This window comes from Oncorhynchus gorbuscha, linkage group LG07 (genome assembly GCF_021184085.1).
Source record: "Oncorhynchus gorbuscha isolate QuinsamMale2020 ecotype Even-year linkage group LG07, OgorEven_v1.0, whole genome shotgun sequence".
Classification (NCBI taxonomy): domain Eukaryota; kingdom Metazoa; phylum Chordata; class Actinopteri; order Salmoniformes; family Salmonidae; genus Oncorhynchus; species Oncorhynchus gorbuscha.
Window position 1 is genome coordinate 60,016,325 of NC_060179.1, and position 13,204 is coordinate 60,029,528.

The 13,204-nt window shown below is 45.8% G+C and overlaps 2 protein-coding genes across 7 annotated transcripts in view; both read right to left on the reverse strand.

Moving 5' to 3' along the window:
• The window catches only part of wu:fj29h11 (protein NO VEIN), a 54,822-nt gene extending 51,646 nt beyond the window's left edge, over positions 1-3,176 (reverse strand). Inside the window, exons 1-3 of one of the 6 annotated variants that reach the window (XM_046356999.1) lie at positions 2,987-3,176; positions 2,337-2,412; positions 2,059-2,195 (exon numbers count right to left, since the gene is read on the reverse strand). In XM_046356999.1, the coding sequence (XP_046212955.1) occupies positions 2,059-2,186 (128 nt within the window). In that variant the 5' untranslated portion in view covers positions 2,187-2,195; positions 2,337-2,412; positions 2,987-3,176. Of the gene's footprint in view, positions 1-2,058; positions 2,199-2,336; positions 2,864-2,986 lie in introns of those variants that run through there. The other 5 variants (XM_046357001.1, XM_046357000.1, XM_046357002.1 and 2 more) reach the window with 5 other exon arrangements.
• A 203-nt stretch (positions 3,177-3,379) lies between these two features.
• Positions 3,380-13,204, reverse strand: part of sult2st2 (sulfotransferase family 2, cytosolic sulfotransferase 2) — an 11,480-nt gene continuing 1,655 nt past the window's right edge. Inside the window, exons 2-6 of the mRNA XM_046357006.1 lie at positions 6,671-6,882; positions 6,252-6,378; positions 5,728-5,822; positions 3,760-3,940; positions 3,380-3,655 (exon numbers count right to left, since the gene is read on the reverse strand). Coding sequence (XP_046212962.1) covers positions 3,546-3,655; positions 3,760-3,940; positions 5,728-5,822; positions 6,252-6,378; positions 6,671-6,882 — 725 coding nt within the window. The 3' untranslated portion in view covers positions 3,380-3,545. The remainder of the gene's footprint in view (positions 3,656-3,759; positions 3,941-5,727; positions 5,823-6,251; positions 6,379-6,670; positions 6,883-13,204) is intronic.

Here is a 13,204-nt window from a genome sequence, read left to right on the forward strand (position 1 = left end):
TACATTTAAACTCTAGTAATACATTTAAATTCTAGTTAATCCTAGACAAATTCCCTGTCTTAGGTCAATTAGGATCCCCACGTTATTTAAAGAATATGAAATGTCAGAATAATAGAAAGAATGATTTATTTCAGCTTTTATTTCTTTCATCACATTCCCAGTGGGTCACAAGTTTACAAACTCAATTAGTATTTGCTAGCATTGCCTTTAAAATTGTTTAACTTTGGTCAAACGTTTTGGGAAGCCTTACAAAAGCTTGGGTGAATTTTGGCCCATTCCTCTTGACAGAGCTGGTGTAACTGAGTCAGGTTTGTAGGCCTCCATGCTCTCACACGCTTTTTCAGTTCTGCCTACAAATATTCTATAGGATTGAGGTCAGGGCTTGGATGGCCACTCCAAAACCTTGACTTTGTTGTCCTTAAGCCATTTTGCCACAACTTTGGAAGTATGCTTGGGGTCATTGTCCATTTGGAATACCCATTTGCGGCCAAGCTTTAATTTCCTGACTGATGTCTTGAAATGTTGCTTTAATATATCCACATAATTTTCCTCCTCATGATGCCATCTGTTTTGTGAAGTGCACAAGTTCCTCCTGCAGCAAAGCACCCCCACAACATGATGCTGCCACCCTCGTGCTTCACGGTTGGGATGGTGTTCTTCGGCTTGCAAGCCTCCCCCTTTTTCCTCCAAACACAACAATGTTCATTATGGCCAAACAGTTGTATTTTTGTTTCATCAGACCAGAGGACATTTCTCCAAAAAGTATGATCTTTGTCCTCATGTGCTGCAAAACCGTAAGTCTGGCTTTTTTATGGTGGTTTTGGAGAAGTGGCTTCTTCCTTTTTTTTTACCTTTATTTTACTAGACAAGTCAGTTAAGAACAAATTCTTATTTTCAAGGACGGCCTAGGAACAGTGGGTTAACTGCCTGTTCAGGGGCAGAACGACAGATTTGTACCTTGTCAGCTCGGGGGTTTGAACTTGCAACCTTCCGGTTACTCGTCCAACGCTCTAACCACTAGGCTACCCTGCCTTTCAGGTTACATCGATATAGGACTCGTTTTACTGTGGATATAGATACTTTTGTACCAGTTTCCTCCAGCATCTTCACAGGGTCCTTTGCTGTTGTCCTGGGATTGATTTGCACTTTTCACACCAAAGTACGGTCATATCAAGGAGACAGAGCGTGTCTCCCTCCTAAGCGGTATGACGGCTGCATGGTCCCATGGTGTTTATACTTGCGTACTATTGTTTGTACAGATGAACGTGGTACCTTCAGGCATTTGGAAATTGCTCCCAAGGATGAACCAGACTTGTGGTCTACAATTGTTTTTCTGAGGTCTTGGCTGATTTCTTTCAATTTTCCCATGATGTCAAGCAAAGAAGCACGGAGTTTGACAGTAGGCCTTGAAATACATCCAGAGGTAGACCTCCAATTGACTCAAATGATGTAAATTAGCCTATCAGAAGCTTCTAAAGCCATGACATAATTTTCCAAGCTGTTTAAAGGCACAGTCAACTTCGTGTATGTAAACTTCTGACCCACTGGAATGGTGATACAGTGAATTCTAAGTGAAATAATCTGTCTGTAAACAATTGTTGGAAAAATGACTTGTGTCATGCACAAAGTAGATGTTTTAACAAACTTGCCAAAATTATAATTTGTTAACAAGAAATTTGTGGAGTGGTTGAAAAACACATTTTAATTAATGACTCCAACCTAAGTGTATGTAAACTTCTGACTTCAACTGTATGTGATTGCATACAAATGTGAGCAAGGTTTGAAATTATTATGTTTTAGGAAAATATTATCTGTTGGGCTTTGTGCGTTCAACATAGTCTACAAATTATTTGTAATTACGTGCTGGCCCCCTGACCATCCACTCAATAAAAAAAATGTCCTGCTGCTGAATCTAGTTGATGATCCCTGGTGCACAGGCTTTCATACCAGCTCAACTCGTAACACTGATTTAACCCATGAGAAGTTGTCTATTGGTGTGTACAGTACACCTCTCGGACTAGTTGCCCTTCACTGTCTTATATTAGAAGTTCTCCTTGCCTGTTTGAGCATCCCAGATCCAGAGGCTTGTTGTAGGCCTCCAGGTAAAGGTTGTGAATCTTGAATATGGAGAGACCCTCAGGATAGTCCATACACAGATTCACCAGCTCTCCCTTGGTTTCCTCCATGATATCAGTCTGCTTTCAAGAGGAAACGTTTAGTTTATTTGACTGGCATCAAGTAAAACACAAGTAGCTAGCTTCATGTAATACAAATAGGCACACTGTGGGGTTAGTGGTGTGATTTTCAAAGCAGTAGCTGTGCACTTAATGCAGTACCTGGGTCTGATGTTCCTGTGTGCTGTCAAGGCCTCTCAGGTAAAAAAGTTATTGGAGCAATGACTCATCATTGGTCCTGGGGAATGGCACATGATATAAAACATACAACTAAAAAAATGTTATTGCAACAATGGAATTTTGTTTAGCTAGCTTGATGTTGCTGCAGAACACGACAAAGCAAAACGTGATGATGTTGCAAACAAGTCAAAACGGGCTTGAAGTCAGATAAATTTAAAAAAGTAGGTCGCTAGCTACAAGTGCCCACGTGACGTTGATACCTAGCTCTAACTAGTACATTGTCTTTGAACAAGACTAGCTAGCTAGCCAGTTATCTACTCTCGCTTTTCAAATGATTTAGCTTCGTTCGCCTCCAAAGCCACATTATCTAGCTTATTAATTGTACATAATGGCGTTTAACATGAACTACCTAGCTAGCTAACTAATGTTCGTTGGCTAACGTCCCGCATCCAGTGAGTACTAGGGGTGTATTCATTCCGCCAGTTGCCAAACGTTTCGCAATAAAACGACAGTTTCCATTGCACAATATCAGGTAGGTCACTCCCCGTTTCGTTCTATTTGCTTCCGTTTAAGAAACGTTTTGCTACAGAATTGGTTAAATGAATACATTCCTGTTAACGATAGCCACCTACCTGGCTGCCTGGTTAAGACACTTCTGGACCATCTTGCATTTATAAACAAATAATTTCACACCGTAAATAATCTGCAATTATCCGTAGATGTTACTGACAAAACTCAGAAAGGCAAGCTGCTGCACTTGATTTTAAATTGCCTCTGGATCCTTGGTTACAATGTTTACGTGGCTAGATTACATTATTTATCGATGGTAATACACGGGGACTGTATTGAAATGTTGTGTCGCCACCTACTGGGAAGGAGATATCAAATAAAATGGAATCTACTCTTGTATCAATTAACGTTTTGTCCAATGATTTATCATTGGTTTTTGACTCTTGTATGACAGTATATGAATATTACAACAGAATACCTGATTGATAATATAATATTGACAATATAGACAGACATTCAGTGAATGAGACATAGGCCTAATATGTTTAATGATACAACATGTCAAATCAACAGTAGTTCTATCATATGCATTTTATGTGTTGAATCATTTGTTTTATAGCAACGGTTATATTGGGATTATGTGATTTATGATAATGACTGGAGGAAAAAAATATGGTCAGTTCAATCCCACACAAATTTGTATTTGATGTCCTTCATTTGGTTTTTGTAAACTGCATCAAAGTATTCTGCCTGGGACACAGTCAATTGGTTCTTCCAATCTCCAGCGATTCCTGCAGAAACATAGTCATATTAACACATTGGACTGGTACAGACGGCCTATCATTTCCAAATACTCTGTTCAAAGATATTGTCATTTATAAAGATATGTGGGTACCTTTCCTAAGGAACTCTGATTTATTACGGTCCATAAACTCATTGGGGACCAGGGAGTAGTTGGACATCTTGTTCTGTTTCATGTTCTTGAACACACAATGGTCTGCTATCTTCTCTATTACCTCAGAGTCCAGAGACTTCCCCATGAATTGCGAGATCTTTGACACAGAATCCCTCAGATCCTGGGGGGTCACATGATTTTATATCAATAACTTTGAAGGACTACAATGAAATATATCCATGTGTGTTCTTGACTGAATCTGACTAAGTTGTGTTGGGAGTAACCACAGTAGATAAAACATTTTTTAAACAAATTGTGGGGGTAAAAACATGGTGGTCTACACAGTCGTGGCCGAAGGTTTTGATAAATACACAAATATCAATTTTCACAAAGTCTGCTGCCTCACCTTGTATGTTGGCAATTTGCATATACTCCAGAATGTTATGAAGAGTGATCAGATTAATTGCAAAGTCCGTCTTTGCCATGCAAATTATCTGAATCCCCCCAAAACATTTCCACTGCATTTCAGCCCTGCCACAAGAGGACCAGCTGACATCATGTCAGTGATTCTTTCGTTGACACAGGTGTGAGTGTTGACGAGGGCAAGGCTGGAGATCACTCTGTCATGCTGATTGAGTTTGAATAACAGACTGGATGATTCAAAAGGAGGGTGGTGCATGGAATCATTGTTCTTCCTCATCATTGCTTTGCACAAAAAGAGCTTCACAGGCAAGGATATTGCTGCCAGTAACACTGCACCTAAATCAACCATTTATCGGATCATCAAGAACTTCAAGGAGAGCGGTTCAATTGTTGTGATGAAGGCTTCAGGGCGCCCAAGAAAGTCCAGCAAGCGCCTGGACCGTCTCCTAAAGTTGATTCAGCTGCGGGATCGGGGCACCACCAGTACAGAGCTTGCTCAGGAATGGCAGCAGGCAGGTGTGAGTGCATCTGCATGAGCAGTGAGGCAAAGACTTTTGGAGGATGGCCTGGTGTCAAGAAGGGCAGCAAAGAAACCACTTCTCTCCAGGAAAAACATCAGGGACAGATTGATATTCTGCAAAAGGTACAGGGATTGGACTGCTGAGGACTGGGGTAAAGTAATTTTCTCTGATGAATCCCCTTTCCAATTGTTTGGGGCATCTGGAAAAAAAGATTTTCTGACAAGGTGAGCGCTACCATTAGTCCTGTCATGCCAACAGTAAAAGCATCCTGAGACCATTCATGTGTGGGGTTGCTTCTCAGCCAAGGGAGTGGGCTCACTCACAATTTTGTCTAAGGACACAGCCATGAATAAAGAATGGTACCAACACATCCTCCGATAACAACTTCTCCCAACCATCCAGGAACAGTTTGGTGACGAACAATGTCTTTTCAAACATGATGGAGCACCTTGCCATAAGGCAAAAGGGATAACTAAGTGGCTCTGGGAACAAAACATCAATGGCCAGGAAACTCCCCAGACCTTAATCCCATTGAGAACTTGTGGTCAATCCTCAAGAGGCAGGTGGACAAACAAAAACTCACAAATTCTGACAAACTCCAAGCATTGATTATGCAAGAGTGGGCTGTCATCAGTCAGGATGTGGCCCAGAAGTTAATTGACAGCATGCCAGGGCAGATTGCAGAGGTCTTGAAAAAGAAGGGTCAACACTGCAAATATTGACTCTTTGCATCAAATTCATGTAATTGTCATTAAAAGCCTTTGACACTTATGAAATGCTTGTAATTATACTTCAGTATTCCATAGTAACATCTGACAAAAATATCTAAAGACACTGAGGCAGCAGACTTTGTGAAAATTAATATTTGTGTCATTCTCAAAACTTTTGGCCATGACTGTACATCCCTAACATCAAACACACTCATCTCTAACTCTGTATAAAGGAAGAGATGTTATCAAATGCAATCATCGCGTTCAAGTGTAAGTCCTTTTGTTAGGGTATTGACTGAGCATACGATACTCACAAATATCATATCTTCGTAGGAGATGTACATGGTGCGGTCCTGGTCCTTAGCATTCAACCAGCCTATCACGTGGTCAAACCACGAACCAAACATCACTGGGGGGGGGGGGGGGGGGGGGGAAGGTATCATCAAAGCTATTACAATAAAAGACAACTACAAATGCTCTATCAATACTTGATAGGTCAGAGGATAAGTGAATGAATTGTGAATAACAGAGGTAGCGTCAATTATTCAAAGGAAGGAGACTAAACAGTACATCAATTGTTAATTATAATTCCAGGGTAATAAATATGCTGGCCTTGAACATTGCTCTTTTGATAAATTGCTCCTGTTCTTTCATATTGGATATTTGAGCCCATAGATTCTAGAGCCAAGTCTGCTTTATACAGTAGAGTAGGCCACCGGGACCTAAATAGATCTGTCAATCAAAAAAGCACAGATCACTAAGCCTTTTCTGATTCTAAAAGCATGAAACTGATATCAAAATGTCTGTAATAGTTGGAAAACAAGAAAGAATACTAAACCTTTTCCATTGAGGAACTTCTGCAGGAATTGGTCCTGAGTGCCAGGTTGGACCAGGAAGGAGGCCATGCCGTAGTAGTGATAGGAGGATGTGAACACATCTTTAGGGTTTCTCATCACATAGATGACCTGGAGATGAGGAATCTCTTTGATCAACCATTCATTACCCAAGGCCATTGTGTATTATTCTAATAGTGAACAATGTGCGCAATCAGCCGTAGGATTGTAACATTTGATGTAGTGACAGACTACATTCTCTTGACATGATGAGAAATGTGATCAACTGGGTATTAAACCCAGGTCATCAATGTGACCTATGATCGTGTTAGCCCAGTGTGTTAAAGCCTAAATCTAAAGCAGCATAGTTCACCAAACCAGCTTCACTACAGGAGCTGATCTACACGTATCTACAGTGCACTACCTTAGGCTTGACAGTGAAGAAGGAGGCGGGCATCATGTTGTAGTGGTAGTGGGTAGAAAACAGGCGTGGTGATTCCCTCTGCTCCAGATTGAGGACACAGGCCCTTGTCTCTTCTAGCCAAGGAACTCTGTCCCAATTTGGGACAGTCAGCACCGGGGTCAGGTCCCCTCCACTCTGTACCAGGGGAACAATCTCCTGCATCCATGTTGTACCTGGGGGAAAGGGACAGAGAAAGACAGGGGTAAAGACAGGTGGAGTGGAAAAGCAGATGTTTGAGCTTCATTTACATTTACAAAATAAAGCTCTAGCAGGGAATGAACCCCATGAACCAGCAAGTTTGTACTCCCAAAGGAAGGCATGATAACTGCAGTCCTGGAAATGGTCATATAGAGTGCAATCGGAAAGTATTCAGACCTCTTGACTTTTTACACATTTTGTTACTAATTTATAAAATATCACATTTACATATGTATTCAGACCCTTTACTCAGTACTTTTTGATTCACCTTTGGCATCGATTAAAGCCTCGAGTCTTTGTCTGTATGACTCTACAAGCTTGGCACACCTGTATTTGGGGAGTTTCTCCTATTCTTCTCTGGAGATCCTCTCAAGCTCTGTCAGGTTGGATGGGGAGCGTAGCTCAAGAGATGTTCGATCAGGTTCAAGTCCGGGCTCTGGCTGGGCCACTCAAGGACATTCAGAGACTTGTTCCGAAGCCACTCCTGCATTGTCTTGGGTGTGTACTTAGGGTTGTTGTCCTGTTGGAAGGTGAACCTTGGCCCCAGTTTGAGGTCCTGAGCGCTCTGGTGCAGGTTTTCATCAAGGATCTCTGTACTTTGCTCTGTTCATATTTCCCTCGATCCTGACTAGTCTCCCAGTCCCTGCCGCTGAAAAACATCCCCACAGTGTGATGCTGCCAATACCACCATGCTTCACTGTAGGGATGGTGCCATATTTCTTCCAGACGTGACACTTGGCATTCAGGCCAAAGAGTTCAATCTTGATTTCATCAGACCAGAGAATCTTGTTTCTCATGGTCTGAGAGTATTTAGGTGTATTAACTCCAAGTGGGCTGTCAAGTGTCTTTTACTGAGGAGTGGCTTCTGTCTGGCTACGCTACCATAAAGGCCTGATTGGTAGAGTGCTGCAGAGATGGTTGTCCTTCTGGAAGGTTCTCCCATTTCCACAGAGGAACTCTGGAGCTCTGTCAGAATAACCATTGGGTTCTTGGTCTACTCCCTGACCAAGGCCCTTCTTGTCATGTTTTGTCATTGATTGTCATGTCTTGTCCCTGTGCTTCCCCTTCTATTCGTTTCCCCCTGCTGGTCTTATTAGGTTCTTTCCCTCTTTCTATCCCTCTCTCTCCCCCTCCCTCTCTCCCTCTCTCGCTCTCTCTCTCTATCGTTCCGTTCCTGCTCCCAGCTGTTCCTCATTCTCCTAACTACCTCATTTACTCTTTCACACCTGTTCCCTATTTCTCCCTCTGTTTCCGCTTCTGTCCTTGTCGGATCCTTGTTTGATGTTTGCTGTTCTGTGTCCTTGTTCCACCCTGTCGTGTTTTTGCCTTCTTCAGATGCTGCGTGTGAGCAGGTATCTATATCAGCTACGACCTGCGCCTTCCCGAAGCGACCTGCAGTCTGTGGTCGCGTCTCCAGTTGTTCCCCTCTACTGCCTAGAGGATTTCAGTTTTCCTGTTTTGACTTTACCTGAGATTATATCCAGGATTATCGTTTTTGTTAAAGACTGGAATAAAGACTCTGTTTCTGTTAAGTCGCTTTTGGGTCCTCATTCACTAGCATAACAGAAGGATCCGACCAAGAATGGACCCAGCGACTACGGATTCTCGCAACACTGCCGTCGAGATCCAGGGAGCGATGCTCGGCAGACACGAGCAGGAATTGTCTGCTGCTCGTCATGCCGTTGAGACCCTGGCCGCTCAGGTCTCCGACCTCTCAGGACAGTTTCAGAGTCTTCGTCTCGTGCCACCAGCTACTTCCTGGTCTTCCGAGTCTCCGGAACCTAGGGTTAATAACCCACCATGTTACTCTGGCCAGCCCACTGAGTGCCGCTCCTTTCTCACCCAGTGTGATATTGTGTTCTCTCTCCAGCCCAACACATACTCAAGAGAGAGAGCTCGGATCGCCTACGTCATATCACTCCTTACTGGACGGGCTCGGGAGTGGGGCACAGCTATCTGGGAGGCAAGGGCTGAGTGTACTAACGAGTATCAGAACTTTAAAGAGGAGATGATACGGGTTTTTGATCGTTCAGTTTTTGAGAAGGAGGCTTCCAGGGTCCTGGCTTCCCTATGTCAAGGTGATCGATCCATAACGGATTACTCTATAGAGTTTCGCACTCTTGCTGCCTCCAGTGACTGGAACGAGCCGGCGTTGCTCGCTCGTTTTCTGGAGGGACTCCACGCTGAGGTTAAAGATGAGATTCTCTCCCGGGAGGTTCCTTCCAGCGTGGATTCTTTGATTGCACTCGCCATCCGCATAGAACGACGGGTAGATCTTCGTCACCGAGCTCGTGGAAGAGAGCTCGCGTTAACGGTGTTCCCCCTCTCCGCATCGCAACCATCTCCTCCCACCGGCTCAGAGACTGAGCCCATGCTGCTGGGAGGTATTCGCATCTCGACTAAGGAGAGGGAACGGAGAATCACCAACCGCCTTTGTCTCTATTGCGGTTCTGCTGGACATTTTGACATTTCATGTCCAGTAAAAGCCAGAGCTCATCAGTAAGCGGAGGGCTACTGGTGAGCGCTACTACTCAGGTCTCTCCATCAAGATCCTGTACTACCTTGTCGGTCCATCTACGCTGGACCGGTTCGGCAGCTTCCTGCAGTGCCTTGATAGACTCTGGGGCTGAGGGTTGTTTTATGGACGAAGCATGGGCTCGGAAACATGACATTCCTCTCAGACAGTTAAGGGAGCCCACGCCCATGTTCGCCTTAGATGGTAGTCTTCTCCCCAGTATCAGATGTGAGACACTACCTTTAACCCTCACAGTGTCTGGTAACCACAGTGAGACCATTTCCTTTTTGATTTTTCGTTCACCTTTTACACCTGTTGTTTTGGGTCATCCCTGGCTAGTATGTCATAATCCTTCTATTAATTGGTCTAGTAATTCTATCCTATCCTGGAACGTTTCTTGTCATGTGAAGTGTTTAATGTCTGCTATCCCTCCTGTTTCTTCTGTCCCCTCTTCTCAGGAGGAACCTGGTGATTTGACAGGAGTGCCGGAGGAATATCATGATCTGCGCACGGTCTTCAGTCGGTCCAGAGCCAACTCCCTTCCTCCTCACCGGTCGTATGATTGTTGTATTGATCTCCTTCCGGGGACCACTCCCCCTCGGGGTAGACTATACTCTCTGTCGGCTCCCGAACGTAAGGCTCTCGAGGATTATCTGTCTGTTTCGCTCGACGCCGGTACCGTGGTGCCTTCTTCCTCTCCCGCCGGAGCGGGGTTTTTTTTGTTATGAAGAAGGACGGTACCCTGCGCCCCTGCGTGGATTATCGAGGGCTGAATGACATAACGGTTAAGAATCGTTATCCGCTTCCCCTTATGTCGTCAGCCTTCGAGATTCTGCAGGGAGCCAGGTTCTTTACTAAGTTGGACCTTCGTAACGCTTACCATCTCGTGCGCATCAGAGAGGGGGACGAGTGGAAAACGGCGTTTAACACTCCGTTAGGGCATTTTGAATACCGGGTTCTGCCGTTCGGTCTCGCTAATGCTCCAGCTGTCTTTCAGGCATTAGTTAATGATGTACTGAGAGACATGCTGAACATCTTTGTTTTCGTTTACCTTGACGATATCCTGATTTTTTCACCGTCACTCGAGATTCATGTTCAGCACGTTCGACGTGTACTCCAGCGCCTTTTAGAGAATTGTCTCTACGTGAAGGCTGAGAAGTGCGCCTTTCATGTCTCCTCTGTCACATTTCTCGGTTCTGTTATTTCCGCTGAAGGCATTCAGATGGATCCCGCTAAGGTCCAGGCAGTCAGCGATTGGCCCGTCCCTAAGTCACGTGTCGAGTTGCAGCGCTTTCTCGGTTTCGCGAATTTCTATCGGCGTTTCATTCGTAATTTCGGTCAAGTGGCTGCCCCTCTCACAGCCCTTACTTCTGTCAAGACGTGCTTTAAGTGGTCCGGTTCCACCCAGGGAGCTTTTGATCTCCTCAAGAAGCGTTTTACATCCGCTCCTATCCTTGTTACGTCACTAAACAATTCATTGTCGAGGTTGACGCTTCAGAGGTGGGCGTGGGAGCCATTCTGTCCCAGCGCTTCCATTCTGACGATAAGGTCCATCCTTGCGCGTATTTTTCTCATCGCCTGTCGCCATCGGAACGCAACTATGATGTGGGTAACCGCGAAACTGCTCGCCATCCGCTTAGCCCTAGGCGAATGGCGACAGTGGTTGGAGGGGGCGACCGTCCCTTTTGTCGTTTGGACTGACCATAAGAACCTTGAGTACATCCGTTCTGCCAAACGACTCAATGCACGTCAAGCTCGTTGGGCGTTGTTTTTCGCTCGTTTCGAGTTCGTTATTTCTTATCGCCCGGGAAATAAGAACACCAAGCCTGATGCCTTATCCCGTCTCTTTAGTTCTTCTGTAGCTTCTACCGACCCCGAGGGGATTCTCCCTGAAGGGCGTGTTGTCGGGTTGACTGTCTGGGGAATTGAGAAACAGGTAAAGCAAGCACTCACTCACACTGCGTCGCCGCGCGCTTGTCCTAGTAACCTTCTTTTCGTTCCTGTCTCTACTCGTCTGGCTGTTCTTCAGTGGGCTCACTCTGCCAAGTTAGCTGGCCACCCCGGCGTTCGGGGTACGCTTGCTTCTATTCGCCAGCGGTTTTGGTGGCCTACTCAGGAGCGTGACACGCGCCGTTTCGTGGCTGCTTGTTCGGACTGCACGCAGACTAAGTCAGGTAACTCTCCTCCTGCCGGTCGTCTCAGACCGCTTCCCATTCCTTCTCGACCATGGTCTCACATCGCCTTAGACTTTATTACCGGTCTGTCTTCGTCTGCGGGGAAGACTGTGATTCTTACGGTTGTCGATAGGTTCTCTAAGGCGGCACATTTCATTCCCCTCGCTAAGCTTCCTTCCGCTAAGGAGACGGCACAAATCATCATTGAGAATGTGTTCAGAATTCATGGCCTCCCGTTAGACGCCGTTTCAGACAGAGGCCCGCAATTCACGTCACAGTTTTGGAGGGAGTTCTGTCGTTTGATTGGTGCTTCCGTCAGTCTCTCTTCCGGTTTTCATCCCCAGTCTAACGGTCAAGCAGAACGGGCCAATCAGACGATTGGTCGCATATTACGCAGCCTTTCTTTTCGAAACCCTGCGTCTTGGGCAGAACAGCTCCCCTGGGCAGAATACGCTCACAACTCGCTTCCTTCGTCTGCTACCGGGCTATCTCCGTTTCAGAGTAGTCTTGGGTACCAGCCTCCTCTGTTCTCGTCCCAGCTCGCCGAGTCCAGCGTTCCCTCCGCTCAGGCTTTTGTCCAACGTTGTGAGCGCACCTGGAGGAGGGTCAGGTCTGCACTTTGCCGTTACAGGGCGCAGACTGTGAGAGCCGCCAATAAACGTAGGATTAAGAGTCCTAGGTATTGTCGCGGTCAGAGAGTGTGGCTTTCCACTCGTAACCTTCCCCTTACGACAGCTTCTCGCAAGTTGACTCCGCGGTTCATTGGTCCGTTCCATGTCTCTCAGGTTGTCAATCCTGTCGCTGTGCGACTGCTTCTTCCGCGACATCTTCGTCGCGTCCACCCTGTCTTCCATGTCTCCTGTGTCAAGCCTTTTCTTCGCGCCCCGTTCGTCTTCCCCCCCCTCCCGTCCTTGTCGAGGGCGCACCTATTTACAAGGTACGGAAGATCATGGACATGCGTTCTCGGGGACGTGGTCACCAGTACTTAGTGGATTGGGAGGGTTACGGTCCTGAGGAGAGGAGTTGGGTTCCATCTCGGGACGTGCTGGACCGTTCGTTGATTGATGATTTCCTCCGTTGCCGCCAGGGTTCCTCCTCGAGTGCGCCAGGAGGCGCTCGGTGAGTGGGGGGGTACTGTCATGTTTTGTCATTGATTGTCATGTCTTGTCCCTGTGCTTCCCCTTCTATTCGTTTCCCCCTGCTGGTCTTATTAGGTTCTTTCCCTCTTTCTATCCCTCTCTCTCCCCCTCCCTCTCTCCCTCTCTCGCTCTCTCTCTCTATCGTTCCGTTCCTGCTCCCAGCTGTTCCTCATTCTCCTAACTACCTCATTTACTCTTTCACACCTGTTCCCTATTTCTCCCTCTGTTTCCGCTTCTGTCCTTGTCGGATCCTTGTTTGATGTTTGCTGTTCTGTGTCCTTGTTCCGCCCTGTCGTGTTTTTGCCTTCTTCAGATGCTGCGTGTGAGCAGGTATCTATATCAGCTACGGCCTGCGCCTTCCCGAAGCGACCTGCAGTCTGTGGTCGCGTCTCCAGTTGTTCCCCTCTACTGCCTAGAGGATTTCAGTTTTCCTGTTTTGACTTTACCTGAGATTATATCCAGGATTATC